The sequence below is a fragment of the Ochotona princeps genome, chromosome 5 (assembly GCF_030435755.1).
Source record: "Ochotona princeps isolate mOchPri1 chromosome 5, mOchPri1.hap1, whole genome shotgun sequence".
Taxonomy (NCBI): Eukaryota; Metazoa; Chordata; class Mammalia; order Lagomorpha; family Ochotonidae; genus Ochotona; species Ochotona princeps.
This window is the reverse complement of record NC_080836.1, coordinates 46,750,609-46,764,861: the sequence shown is the minus strand read 5'-3', so window position 1 is coordinate 46,764,861 and position 14,253 is coordinate 46,750,609. Positions and strand designations below refer to the sequence as shown.

Genomic DNA, 14,253 nt, shown 5'->3' with positions numbered 1-14,253 from the left:
CATTTGACTATACAGAAGTAAATAATTCACCTCAAATCTTCATATTATGTTTAGTAATATAAGACTAGAACAGCAAAAATTGCATTATCATTTTAGTGCAAAGAAGATCATTTCAGTTTCTGTAGAGCTGAGTGGTGAACAGCCCTACGGTGATCAGTAATTAGCTCAATGAACTTTGATTAGGGTACATTTGAGCCATTCTTTTCATTTCCTAGCACATCTCCTATATTAGTCAAACATAAGAAGCAATCAACATTGGGTGCTTTACAATACTCCACATAGAATAATATGTTGTTAAGAATTTCATTTTAAATTACAGGGAAAATAAACATTTGAAGCCTCTATTTCATTTTCCATGAAAATAATTTTTATTTTAAATGTCATCTCTTGGTCTTCTCCTTAAGATGTCTGCATTCTTTTTTTGTTTAGGACTTTCATATGCAGAGTCGATGGTAATTAAGATGTGCAGGATGACAAGATGGAGCAAACAGTGCTTGTACCACCAGGACCTGACAGCTTCAACTTCTTCACCAGAGAGTCTCTTGCAGCTATTGAAAGGCGCATTGCAGAAGAAAAAGCTAAGAATCCCAAACCAGACAAGAAAGATGATGATGAAAATGGCCCAAAGCCAAATAGTGACTTGGAAGCTGGAAAGAACCTTCCATTTATCTATGGAGACATTCCTCCAGACATGGTGTCGGAGCCCCTGGAGGACCTGGACCCCTACTATATCAATAAAAAAGTGAGTGCTTATTATCAGGCATATTTTGCTGCTACTTGCCTGCTGCATACTTGGAACTGTTGCACTACCAAAATGTGTTGAATTAGTGCAATTATTTTAGTATCCTTCTGTCTAAGAAATAGAAAATGTGTACCATTTTACATATATACATGAGAAATAAATCAGTTATAATAAAGCTGTCGCCAAAGCACCAATACAGGCTAATCTATTAAGCTAAAAAATTCTTGCAGAGATCAAATTTCTATATAATTTTATGTACTTTTTGCTTTGGAAATTACCTGGAATTATAGACTTCAGAAAATATAATTAGTAATTTATCATGAAAAAAACCTTGATGCCACAGGAAATTGAAAAATCCCAAATTCTTAACCATGTTATAGAAGATAAATTATTAATTTCCAAATTTTTCTCAGGTTAAAACATTTTCACATAAACTAGAGATTTACGAATTGTTTGGTCAGTTGGTAGGAATATGCTGCCATTGGTAATAATTAACAAAATGCAATAGTCTGAAGAACTTACCAAAAATATTTGAAAGCATGCATTTACTGTCTCCATGTTTGATATGAACTCCTTATAGTAAGCATCGAACTTTGCATTATAATCCTGGTTTCACAAAACCAAGAAGAAAAGCACAGGAAAGGGGTAAAATCCAACATTTTGTTGATGTTATATTTAGTTGATGATTTCTAGTTAACTGTTTCTAGTCTAAAATGTTCATAACCTGATTCATTATTGAGGAAAAGCATTAAGTGCTGAGTAAATCTGATTAAAAGTTGAATATTTTACAAACTCTCAATCTTCTAAAATATAATTATTTAAATCTTTGTCACAAATTTTACTTGTTATCTGATATTGGCAGGGTGATGTTCTTTAAAACAATGGGATACATCCATACAGTATTCTTGGTACAGGTAATGCATTTAATGGTGCTAATACCGGCTGCCAAAAAACAAACAAACAAACAAACAAACAAACAAAAAACGCTTCTTAAGTTAATTCTTCACACTCATATTCAAGATTTGTTTGCCAGAGTGAGTTGGAACATGCAAACTTCAGTTAGGGCAGTGGTTTTTTAAGGCTGAGTTTCAATATAGTTTTTAGTGGGCTATTTGTATTAATAGACAAAGCTTCTTTCTTTTAGAGTATTATGTAGAATTAACAAAGCTGACCCATAGAACATGTGTGCTTACTGTAATGCAGGACTTGAGAGGGTATTTTGTGACAAGTGGATGATCTGTAAATAATATAAATTATTGTATTAATATTCTTGATTCTGGGAGGTCAAGATAAAGGGGCTGGCCACTGAAAGCAATTTCTTGCTACATCTCATGGACTGGAAGGCATGAGAGCCAGAAGATCAGACCAGGAGAGAGCAGCCTTGCAGAGAACAAGTGGAAAGACTGGCAGCATGCACACTTTTTCATAACTGTCTTTAATCTTGCTTCTAATAATTTTAGCATGTCAGCTAAATCCCAACATGAGTTTTGAAAGGTACCAATATTCAAATTGGAGCACATAGGAGTAACTTAGAATCCATTCCTTCTGTTTAATGCTTAAGGACAGTTGTAAGCTTGTAAGGAATGTATATGGCTAGAGGTGACAACACTGCACTGAAACAGTCTGTGATATTTCACAAAGACAATGTCAGTGAGTTTGTGGAAATGTCACGGCCGATGGTATGTGTTCTGATGGCATATGTCCACATATTTTTATCCTCATTGCCCCAGTTTAAGATATTCAAGTTATATAATATTCAAATTTCTACTAAAGCTGTTAAAGTGTTTTGGCCACAATTAGTAATATTGCAATCATAACTGAGGACATGGTGGCAATCGCTGCTTGAAATTCATAATGTATGGAAGTGTCAGTTTTCATCTCTATATTTGTTAGTCCTTCACAAGTCCAAGGTAACAATTATGTTTTATTTTTTTACAATGCCACAAGAATACCAAGTCAACTCTGCTTGCAGGGCTTTCAGAATATTTGCTAATGTTTAATCCTCTTTGTTTATTTTTATTAATGTAGCACGGATCACTTAGTTTGTGAACACTTCTTTTCTGTAAGAGGCTTTTTTTTTTTTCAGTTTCCTTTCATAGCTTTGGTTGATTTTTACAGCATTTGGCTGTACATTGAAATTCTGTGCCCACTCTGTATTACAGAAAACTTGTCTCCAATTCTTGAAATTACAGATGAGTCATTAGTACCATGGCAGGAAATATCCATTTGACAATATGGCAATTTACTGGAAATAGAATGAGAGGCTTTGGGTATCTAGTGAAAACAGATACACTAACTAGTTATGGAACACAGACATAATCATTTTTAAAATATACTCTTTCATTTTCTCACGGACCACTTGCAAAAGATGGGATTTAACATAGGGAGATCATGTATTCTTAAAACGCCATGTTACTTTTTCAGGATGTCAGCTTCCCCAAAACTGCACTGCTCTTGAATGACTTTTGTTATGATTTGCTTGATGTTAGCTCGGTAGGAAAACCAAGGATATTCCAACCTTGGGGAAAACCTTTTTCTGATAGCAATAATACACTTATCAAGTTCTTCTACTTGCACATTGTGATTTGTTCCAAAATTCCAAAATGTTTCTCTTCTATCCACAGTGTGTCTTTACAGATAAGGTAGAAAATGGTAAACACAAGTTCACATGTGAGCTTGACAAAATTCCCAAGTCAGCCCTGGAATCTGGCTAACAAGTTACTTCATCTTCTTGTCTTTCACCCTCAGTTGTAAGACCTTTACCTATTTTGAAAAGGTCTGCACAATTTTTATTTTCCTTTGTTTCATATATAATTCATGATAAACATCACAAACTGCTTTGTTTGGGAACATTCACTCAAAGCAATGATGTTTATCAGCTTGAAGGTCTTTAATTTAAAAGATTGATTGGAGGTTCTGGTTGCCACATTAAGAATCATTATGCTAGTCAACATGTGATGCTTGAACTTTCTCAATATTGAACTATTTATTGCTTTATAACTAAGGGAAAAGCCTAAGAACTAGGATGCCAGATTTCATCTCTGTTGGAGAAACAGACTCTGAATGGCTTAGATGGAAATGACCAGCAGAGAGGTGTGGCCTGGAGAAGGCCTTCTGAGGGTGCAGTCCACTTACCCATAGAAAGGGAAGTGTCTGGCTGGACTGAATGCACTCAGTGGCTGTAAGTGAAGTGATAGGTTTTGTGGCATGGATGAATTTCTGTGGGAGCACTGACTTGAGCTTTGGTTATTCAGATCACATATTAAATTAATTTTCAAGAACTGATTTAATGATTCAGTGAAGCTATTGTAACTTAAATGACTGTCCTGAGAGGAATAGTATCACTTAACTCCTTACAATTTGATAATAATGTGATTAAAAGCAAAGCTAAACAAAATAAAAGATCTGGTAACTGCTAAATAACATCATCAGGATGGTGTTTTTCACTTTGATTCTGCTTTTCTGTTGACCTCATTTGCAAGGTGGTTATCCCTTAAGATGGCAGAAACAGCCAACTGCAGCACTAAGCCAACATACAACAGCCTGAAAAATCACACGAAAAAGAGGTCATATTTTCTTCAAAAAGTCCAGCAAAAACCTGAAAATGGCAGTAAATAGGCTGCATGTCCTTAATGGAGCCGTGCAGTAACTGCCCTGTGGCCAACTGATGGTTCCACGGGTTAGATCAGTGTCACATATGGACACATATTACCAAGAGCTTGGTCAACTCCACCCACGTCACAGTGGCCTACAAGAAGCACAGATGTTTCTACATGTGTATAATTTTGAACTAGACATATAGGCGCATAACTAAAATATTTTCATTAATTTTGTTTATGTAAGGCTTGAGAATTCACTAAGGACATGAATGCATTTTATTTCATTTCAAATGAAAAACGAAACTGTGACTCTGAATTGGTTATTTTATCATCTTTTCTCTTGAGCTAGAGAAATTGAAGAGGAATATTTTGTTCATAGTTCCCATACAGGCAGTTTATAATCCGTTCTTGCCAAAGAAAAATCATCTACATGAAAGTAACCAGATATATGGTACACACTGATAATACATGGCTGAAATACATTTCACCTCCATCTTGTATCATTTGAATTATGATTGTGGTGACTCCTCTTGCAGGGTACCAATGGAGCATCTAGTGCCCTGCCTGATGAGAGTGTGTCTAGGCATATTCAGTGAGGTCATGTTCTTCACTAGTCCCAACTCCTATTCCACACTACTGAAAACATGGCAGCATGCAGAAGCATCAAGTCCACAAACATATTTTGTTGGACTTATTCAATATTGTTTAAAATTTTGAATTATGTAAAAATCTTTATTCCAAGAGATCTCTTTATCTTGCCATGTACCCACATAATCACACATATTTAAGATTTCTCTCAAAACACCAGATTTCTCATTACCAAAATGTAGGATAACAATGAACAGGTTCAATGATCTCCTAACCTCTGTGCGGTTCCAATTCATAATTCAGGGGCTGAAGGCCATATCATTACTTAGGAGATAGTTGGCTCACAGGTACAGTAAGTGTCTTTTGTTGTTCTTTAAACAGAGCATCTTTACTTTTTTACGATTTTAATCATCCTAAAATGGAAAACTTGGTAAGACTAGGAGAAGAAAACCTGCAAGAAAACTTTTCATCCTGTAGTGAGTCAGAAAAGGAAAGAAACTTTGGCCAGTATCCACAAGTTAAAAACGAATGTGGGACGTAGGTGAAGCCACTTAGAGAATCCTGAGGCAGAAATAGATATAGATGCGATGGAATTCAGAATGAGAAATGTCCCCCACAATGTACGCTGACAGGAATCTCTCTCTTGTCTGCTGTTCTGCACACTCCGAATTCTGAAGCATCTTCTTGCTGTCTCTTTATTCTGCCCTTGTTTGCAAGAATCTCTTGACGGTATCTTAGATCTAGTAGCATTCATTTCCACTTTTGGACAGTGGGTGATCCAACTCAGAACCTATTTTTATTTTCAGGGTGACACTGTTTCAGACTGGTGGTCAAGTTCCACAGTGCCATTAATTCAGCACTGTACTTCCTTAATAGATAAACTTTTGGGTCTGGAAATTTGCATGTGATAGACACTTTTTTCTCTATCAGAAATTTTGTTCAAAGTTCTAAGCAACTGACTTCTAAGTGAGTTTTTGGAACACTACTGATGTACAGGTTGAAAATTCCCTGTGTTTTAAACTTTGTGGCTAAAAGATAAACTACCCACCAGTAACATATTCAAAATGTTTACATTGTTCATCATTATAGCTCTATTTTGTTTATTGCTTCCTGTTTTTGCCACTAGATTTACTTTAAGTAAAGTAAGGTATAATAAATTCGGAATCAGTTGTATTAATTCACAATTTTCTGACAGTATCTAGGTGAAATATCAATTTAGAGTTTATATGTAAACTTTGTGTTTTTAGGAAAATGTCCTCTAGATTGAACTAAAAGATAAGGTAATGGAGACACTTACAAAAGAAAATAGAAGTTTGGATTCTTCAAGATCTTGAAATAAACTGTAAACTACAAGCTTTTTATAAATCCAAAGGAAAACAAGATTAATAAACAATAACAAATAAAGTTTCATAAATAGCAGTTTCTACCAGTTTACTATAGCAATGATATTTCAATAAGATATGTACATGTATATATGTATTTTTTTCCTCAACACAAAAAACATAATCTCTATAAGGTATATTAGCATACTGGCAATTAACTACTCTATTTAACATGCATCTTTGCTCCTGATCAATAGTAGGATATTTATTTTAAGTTTATTCTTTTTTTCACTTTTACATTATTTTTCCCTTTTCCTCTACTTGCTATATTATGGTACTTTTATATATTAGAATGTTAAGTTTCTTAATGAATGATTATGCTATTATAATAACTTGGGAAAAATTAGAGAAAGTTACAGGGAAATAAGAATGAAAGAAGGGAAAAAGGAACTGTTAACAGTCTAAATCTCTAACATGAAAAAATGTGAAATCTATTCATATTATATAAATTTAAAATAACAAATAAAAATCACATTATATTTTTACTGGACAGTGCTGGCCCAATTAAATGCTCCACTGATTCCCCTAGTTTTCTCCTAGTAGCGTTAATTGTAGATGTAGGTGAGCATTTTTAGGTTTTAGAATTTCTTCAGTTATGGCATACGTGCCTTTATTTTGTTTACAATACAAGGCTTTGTAAATAATTTACTCAATAGATAACACATACATTTTCAGTGAAATCAATAGAAAGTAAGAGTAAAAACTAGCTCCATGCTACTTTTCAAGTAGCTACAATGCTCATATATACTATCAACTAGTCATACAGTTGCACAATGAATGCTTCCTGACTTTGGAACCCACATATGAAGAATTTAGTTGCAAGCACAGACAGCCTCTGTCATGGGAGTTTTACTGTCCTACAAATATATCTTTACAGTGATCTTTTCATATAAGAAATCAAGTTTCTAATTCAGTATTAATTGCCTGTTTTAGAAGTTGTCCTCAGGCATGAAATAACTTTTCATATTTTAAGATCATCAAACGAATTTCTTATCATTCCATAAAACTGTAAGCAAAGCATTTATTTTGATGTTTTAACAAATAAAAACAGGTAATAAATCTTAAGAACAGTCATAAATGCAGATGAATTCTACTGAAGGACAAACTGTTGATGTTAGCATCTGGGGGAATCATGTCTATGTTTATATCAGATTTTTATCATAAACAGACGCCCATATCCAGTTATTTGCTATTTAGCTGCCTTTTCTCCTTCACCTTCAGTTTTGAACTTTGGTTTTTGTAATGAAGCTACTTAATGCAATAGCAATTGTTCTGTGGAGTTGTGTTAATAGAGTTTTGCTAAAATAATTCAATTTGAAAATCTCAGGACACTTTACAATAAACCATTTAGTACTCTTAAAAAAGTCAAAAATTTTCTTTTTTAAAAATGATGTGTTCAAATTGTATGAAAGGCCCGTGCTTTGATGATGATGGTCATGGTTTTTGTTTGCCAATTTGTTATGATAATATTTTTGTTGATTAGATAGGTATTAGAAGATGAACTAACCTTCCATTTAAGGGATATAAAATATATTGTCTTGATGTATTATCATTTTAAGCTTTGCCAGGCAAGATTTAACAACATTTTATCAAGAATCTTTCTATCTTTATTTATCTGTTAAGCTGCTTTATAATTTTACTTTGTATGTTGCTTTTATCATTTTTGGCATTTGAGGTATAATAATAAAATATGTAAAAAAAACAAAAAACAAACAAAAATGAAAAAAGTAAAAAATGAAGTGAACAATTCATAAATCTTGACTTAAAACCATAACAGATTTATTTATGCAGTGTGCAGTATAGCAATACCTAGCTAGTATTTGGAGATTTTTATTGTAAAATAGGGAAGGCAAATAAAAAAATACTTCAAATGGTTTTTTGGAATTGAAGGATAAGTTTATTTTGGCATAAAATTTTTAAATCCAAACAAAATTTTTCATAAAATATATTTTCATGTACTCTTTGATGTCCTTCATGTGTACATAACTGAAAATATTTTGTGCACCAAAACAGGCTGATCTTCTGATTGTTTTCCATGACTTTTGAAGTACCTTGTTCTCCCTGCTTATATGTTACATAGAGTTATTTAACTAGTTCCACAGTGAAGCAGTGTTCATTTGTGATTCTTTTTCCCTTCAACACCATTTATACCAATATTTGAAGAAACATGTATCTGAAGGTCTTTCAAGGCAAGTATCCTTTTCTCAGTTCTAATACCAATGAACTATATGACCTCTTTGCTGTGCAAGCAAATATATAGATGTTAGACACAGACAGAGGAAGAAATGCAGCAAATCTGTTGCAAATAATAAATTTGAATTTTGAAATGAAACCTACTTGCTGATATAAAAATAATATATTAAAAAATCTACATATTGGGCTGTTTCAAAATTCTGGATACTTTTGCTTTTTGGAGAGACAACTTAAAAAACTCAGAAAACTTTAAAGTCTCATATATGTGGTTACTACGTAAGTACATATGTTCTAACCTGAAATAAGCAATGTCCTTACAGAAGAGATCCTGTAAAAAGTGGTCATTTAATGCCTACCTTACTGCCAGGTTCCTGATGATCTCTGGCAAGGACAGCATGGTCTTTTGTTTGTCTCATGAGAAAGGAAAGCAACACTAAAGTGGTATGCAGTAAAACCTCACTAGTTCAATGTTTAAATTCAAAATTGCAGACATTTACAATGTACACATAAATCTTGTAAACATCAAATTTTAAGAAAATCTACCTACACACTTTTGATTGTACATTCTAGGAAGACATCCTACAATCAGCCAAGCTTCTGAGGCTTAGACAATTGAAGATTAGTGTCAGAGTGTCATGTCCAAGGACCTTTAGGCTATGGAATTGCGTATCAGCATTACAGATGCAGTGCTTTCATTAAACACTCTACTCGGCTCATCCCTCCATCGTCACTCTGACCAGCTTCCAAGTTTTGCTGCCGCTGCTGCTTTTCTGTTACTTCTCAAAGCAGGCTATGCCATCACCACCCAACATTTTGCTTTGACCCTTCCAGCTTTCTTTTGTTTTTTCCTCCCCACCTCCATCTTTTCTCTTACTCATCTATTACCTTTGTACAGGGTTGGGGTTACAGAGTGCCAAGGAGCCAGAGTCCCAGGATGTCTTTTCTAAATGTGTGATCTCATCTTCTCAACAACAATATGGTTATTTCCCCTGTCCTTGACTTTCAGTCAGAGGCATCTTAACAGTCCTCACTTTCAAGCCCATGATTTCTCTCTTTCCATCACCAATACCCATTGCAAAATTAGCTTAGAACATTAAAATGCATTTTCTGTGTTGTAATTTTCCCGGTACTCCTCCATAACTCTTAATATTTTTTATCATGTTTTACTAAGAGCTTATTTTTGATTAAATGAACATATGCTCTAGGTTTGGAAGGCAGATTATATTCTTTCCTGATTCAGTCACTTGGGCCTTTCCATGTCCTTGAATGCTCATATTCCCTAAGGCAAAAGCATTTTTATTGCATGTTCATATTTTATGATTATCTCACAATGTCATTTAGGGACAGAAGCGCTGAGTGAATCATAGCAAACGGCTGAGTGTTGACCACAGAAGTAGTTGTTCCTCTAGCAACTTTAGATGTATCTTCACTCCTACAAATGAACTTTGTGGTACAATTGTCTTTTTTTTGTATTCTAGATTGACTGTTTCAAAGATATTAGACAGAATGTAATCAAAGGTTCACTTAGAACATTGCTTCTCAAACTCTGTTGTAAACCCAATTCTATAAAGTGGCATAAAAATAAGTTATCTCTTTCTCTGTTCCTCTCCCTCCATCTCTTCTTCCTTCCTCTCTGTAACTCTGCCTTTGAAATAGTCTTTAAAAATTTAAAATTATTATTGTTATTTTTTAAAAAAACTTTCCTTCCACAAAATACAAGCTTTTTGCCATCATTGCACTTTTTTTTAAACATTTTAAAATAATTATTATTTCAGATGATGTTTACATAGTTGATCAGGGGAAGAATTTAGGGTTAGGGAGAAGTGAGTGTGATCATTGTTTCCAACCTTTCTATTTCTTCTTCCCATTTCTAGGGGGAAGGGAGAGATAAAGGGGGAAGCCATACCCAGCCTTCCAACCATTTCAGTACCCAAGGATGGGACTGGCCACCCGATATAGCCCAGGTTTTCTAGAAACAGCTTTTAGAAAATTGAAATGAAAAACAGATCCCAAACTACCACCCACTACCATTTCATTCTTAAATTCAAATGGCACAAATATGAGTTTGCCATATTGTCAAAGTTCGTATCTCGCTTTCTTTACTTATCTCGTCACAACCCAAGAATCCCTTGCAGACCAGCACAGTTCAAACCACACTTTTAAGTAGATTTAGAGGTATTTCTCCTCATACCAGATGGGAGATAGTAATTCCAAGCACTAACTCAGCAAATATGTTAGGGTCATTACTTGAATTTGGGGAATTTTGAAGGTAGATGGGCAAAAGAAGCAAGAAATCATTAATGCCAAGACATTTGAGTGAGGGGAATAAGTGACTTTCAAAGAGTTTTAGTAGAAAATAAACATTAAGCTACTGCTTGCAATATAGTCATGCAGTCTACTCAGGACTGCACCTAAAGCCACTCTCCTCCTCACTCCACACATACATACACATATGCAGAGCTTCTGAAGTACTTGCAAATTTAAAACACTTGAAACGCATTTCCTCAAACATGATATTTACAGAGGAAAAGGTTTTCTCCCAGTCCAAACTCTGTGTGACCCATAAGAAAATGCCTTTTTAAAAAGCACTGTTTCAGAATTCTTCATATACAAATGTACTTTATTTCTTAATTTTTTTGTCTGAACAGTTGCAATTAACTGCAAATATGTCTAATTTTTTGGGATGGAATTTCATTCACATTCACCAATCCTGGCTTCTTTAGGGTCTTTGAGATTGTCCTGTGTGCCAAGAAAGCACTACTTAAGATAGGCAAGTCTGCTGGGATTAGAATTCAATGTGTCAAAAAAAAAAAAAAAAAAAGAATTCAATGTGTCAGCTAACTGTGAAATCCCAACACAGAATTTAGCACTCCTGGTCAACACACTCTTCAGGGAATTTGGCTCTAGAAATCAAGTATTCGATTACATCCATTTGATGCAGGGATGGGTTTGATTCAGGTTGTTTTTTACTTTATAATACGTTTAGAGTAATACTGTGTATTTCATAAGCATTGATGGTAAAACAATATTTATTTCAAAAGTAGTATCAGTTCTATTGAATGACTTTGCATCCCACAGGATTAATTTTCAAGATATTTGAATTGAGAAAACTGAAATCATTATAAAAAGAATGTAGTATTTTAAGACTTTTAAATGAAATGAAATTTGCAACCACTTAATGAGACTTTCATTTAACTCAAGCATATTAATATTAAGAAAATTAATTTTCTGGGCTACATGCGTAGCCCACCTAAAATTGCAGGTGAGTATGAGGCTACAGGTAAGTGATATCATTGGATTCCCTCTCTAGTTAGAATGAGATCCAGTGACCACTTGTCTTCATGGTACACATCCAAAGTTGTGATGGTGCTGGCTTCTCATCTAACAATGGTATAATTCATTATGACATACAACAGAAAATAGTTACTAGAACTTACATGCTTTATTCTTTTACACTTCTATGTTGTGTTCCTATCTTCCAGACTTTTATAGTATTGAATAAAGGGAAAGCCATCTTCCGGTTCAGTGCCACCTCTGCCCTGTACATTTTAACTCCCTTCAATCCTCTTAGGAAAATAGCTATTAAGATTTTGGTACATTCATATCCTTTTTCAAGTGCTTAATAACAACTCTCTGTACATAATCCACAAATGCTTTGTAGAAAATAATTAGTTAAATCAGAAAACTCTTTATTCTGTAGCTTTCATCACTGTCACTTTCCACTATCACATGAATGCCACTGGTAAAGTGTTTAATGTGAGGTGTGTGTATGTTTACATGTGTAGTTGTCATCTTTCTTCTGTGAACTGAACGTTACAAATCTACCTTAATGTAGCCATATTTATCTAGAACATTTGTGTATGAATTTTACAATTGTGTAGAATTTTCAGTGAATAAAGATATCTACTTTCAGATCACACATTAACCAGAACTATGATTTGAAATACTTTAGTATACTTTAAATCATTAAGCATATTTTCTATAAGTGAATTTCAAATTTAAGGCTATGCATTATGACTATGTCATACAAAACTGATTACATGGTAAGGACTCTGAAAGTTGATAAAAACAAATTGAGACTATTTCCAAGTAACCTTAATAAATTTGTGTTTGGGATTTTCATCAGTAAAAAAATCTTGGTACCCAAATCCTGCTGACTTGAAGTATATATTAACAAAGAAATACTATTGCATATTTTCAAGAGCTGTTCCTATATTCTTTTTTAAATATTCTAAAATTTAAAACATCACTCTTAAAATCAATGGCAACAGATCTTTAGTAGTACAAGCATGCCATTATTAAGATTTTTTTAAAAATAGAAACACATCAATGATACCTATATTTGGTGCAGGCAGGGACCTACAGATCCGGATGCCTGCATCCCATCTGAGTTTCAGCACAATGCCTTCCTCTGGCTCCCACTAGTGGGGACTTTGGGAAGCAACGGTGATGCTTCAAGTGCTTGGGTTTTTGCCACCCACTTTTCACATGTGGAAAATGTGGATTGAATTCCCAGGTTCCGCTTAGGGCTTGATCCAGCCCAGGCTGACATGGGCATGTGGAAAATGAACCACTAAATAGGAACATTTCTCTATCATTCTCATTCTCATATTCATTCTCTCTCTTTCTCTCTATCCCCCGTCCCCTTTTTACAAATCATATATACAGAAATTTTACCTTTCTGCAGCTTTTTATATCCTAGTCTGTATTCTTAGTGCCATCATGTGGTCATAATGAAAATTGTCTTTTTCACACATGGAAAATTTTTATCTGGGCAGACAACCGTACAGGAAAGACTATGGGATACGGAGGCAGGAAATGTTATGGTCTATAGCATTATTAGCATTAGACCAAAATAGCTAACTTCTCTAGAGTTTAGGCATTCTTTCTCTGATTTTTAAAATATAGTGATAAATTTAACTGTGTATTAAGGTCCTTTACAGTTCCTTAATTCTGCTATATCTTGTATATTTGTTTTAGCTACCACAGAGCACACTAACTTAGATAAAAGCACAGTCCCAAGTATTTCACGTGTGTTAACTCATTTAATCTGCATATGAAATGACAAAGTTTGTATATATTTGATCAATTACAGAAAAGTAAGTGCAGATACAGGGAGGTTAAGTGGAATAAACAGCCTGAAAGACACTCCCTGGATCACTTTACTATGTCAAATTTTAATTATGTTCACAGTCTTAACTTTCAAGAATGTTCACTTTTCACCTTATCCAGTACTATCTGTACTGCGCACTTGTGTGACATCTGTCAAAATCGAGCAACCCAATGCTTTGTGCCATGCTGTGCTTTACATTTTTTTCACATTAGATAACAAGTATTCGAGAAATTGCAGTATTCCAGATATACTCCTTTCCTCAATAATTCACTACTAACAGTTACCTGAATTAGTTTAAATCACTGCTTTTTTGCTCAAAAACTGTGCACCCAAGGTGACGCACACACAGTCTTCCCACTAAAAATCTCTGGGAGATAAAAAGTCTTGATTTAATAACAGCTGAAAAACAACACCTTATCCTGACATCATACTTTATCCTACACTATATAATTTAATCAAATCATCTTCTCTGTGAAGCTGATGTTGTTACTCATGTATTACAGATGGAAGAGCCAGATACAGAGATTAGGTGACTTGTACACAGTGTATCCCTGGGTTGTAGTTTAATAGCAGTTCAGGTTTCTCAATGTTAGTTACATTAAACGTAAGTCTTGGACTCGGTTCTTTTGTGTGTTC

General features: G+C 34.2%; 1 protein-coding gene across 1 annotated transcript in view; it reads left to right on the top strand.

Annotated features, from left to right (window-relative positions):
• Nucleotides 1-478: 478 nt before the first annotated feature.
• The window catches only part of SCN1A (sodium voltage-gated channel alpha subunit 1), a 68,046-nt gene continuing 54,271 nt past the window's right edge, over nt 479-14,253 (top strand). Inside the window, exons 1-2 of the mRNA XM_058664579.1 lie at nt 479-742; nt 11,987-12,105. Coding sequence (XP_058520562.1) covers nt 479-742; nt 11,987-12,105 — 383 coding nt within the window. The remainder of the gene's footprint in view (nt 743-11,986; nt 12,106-14,253) is intronic.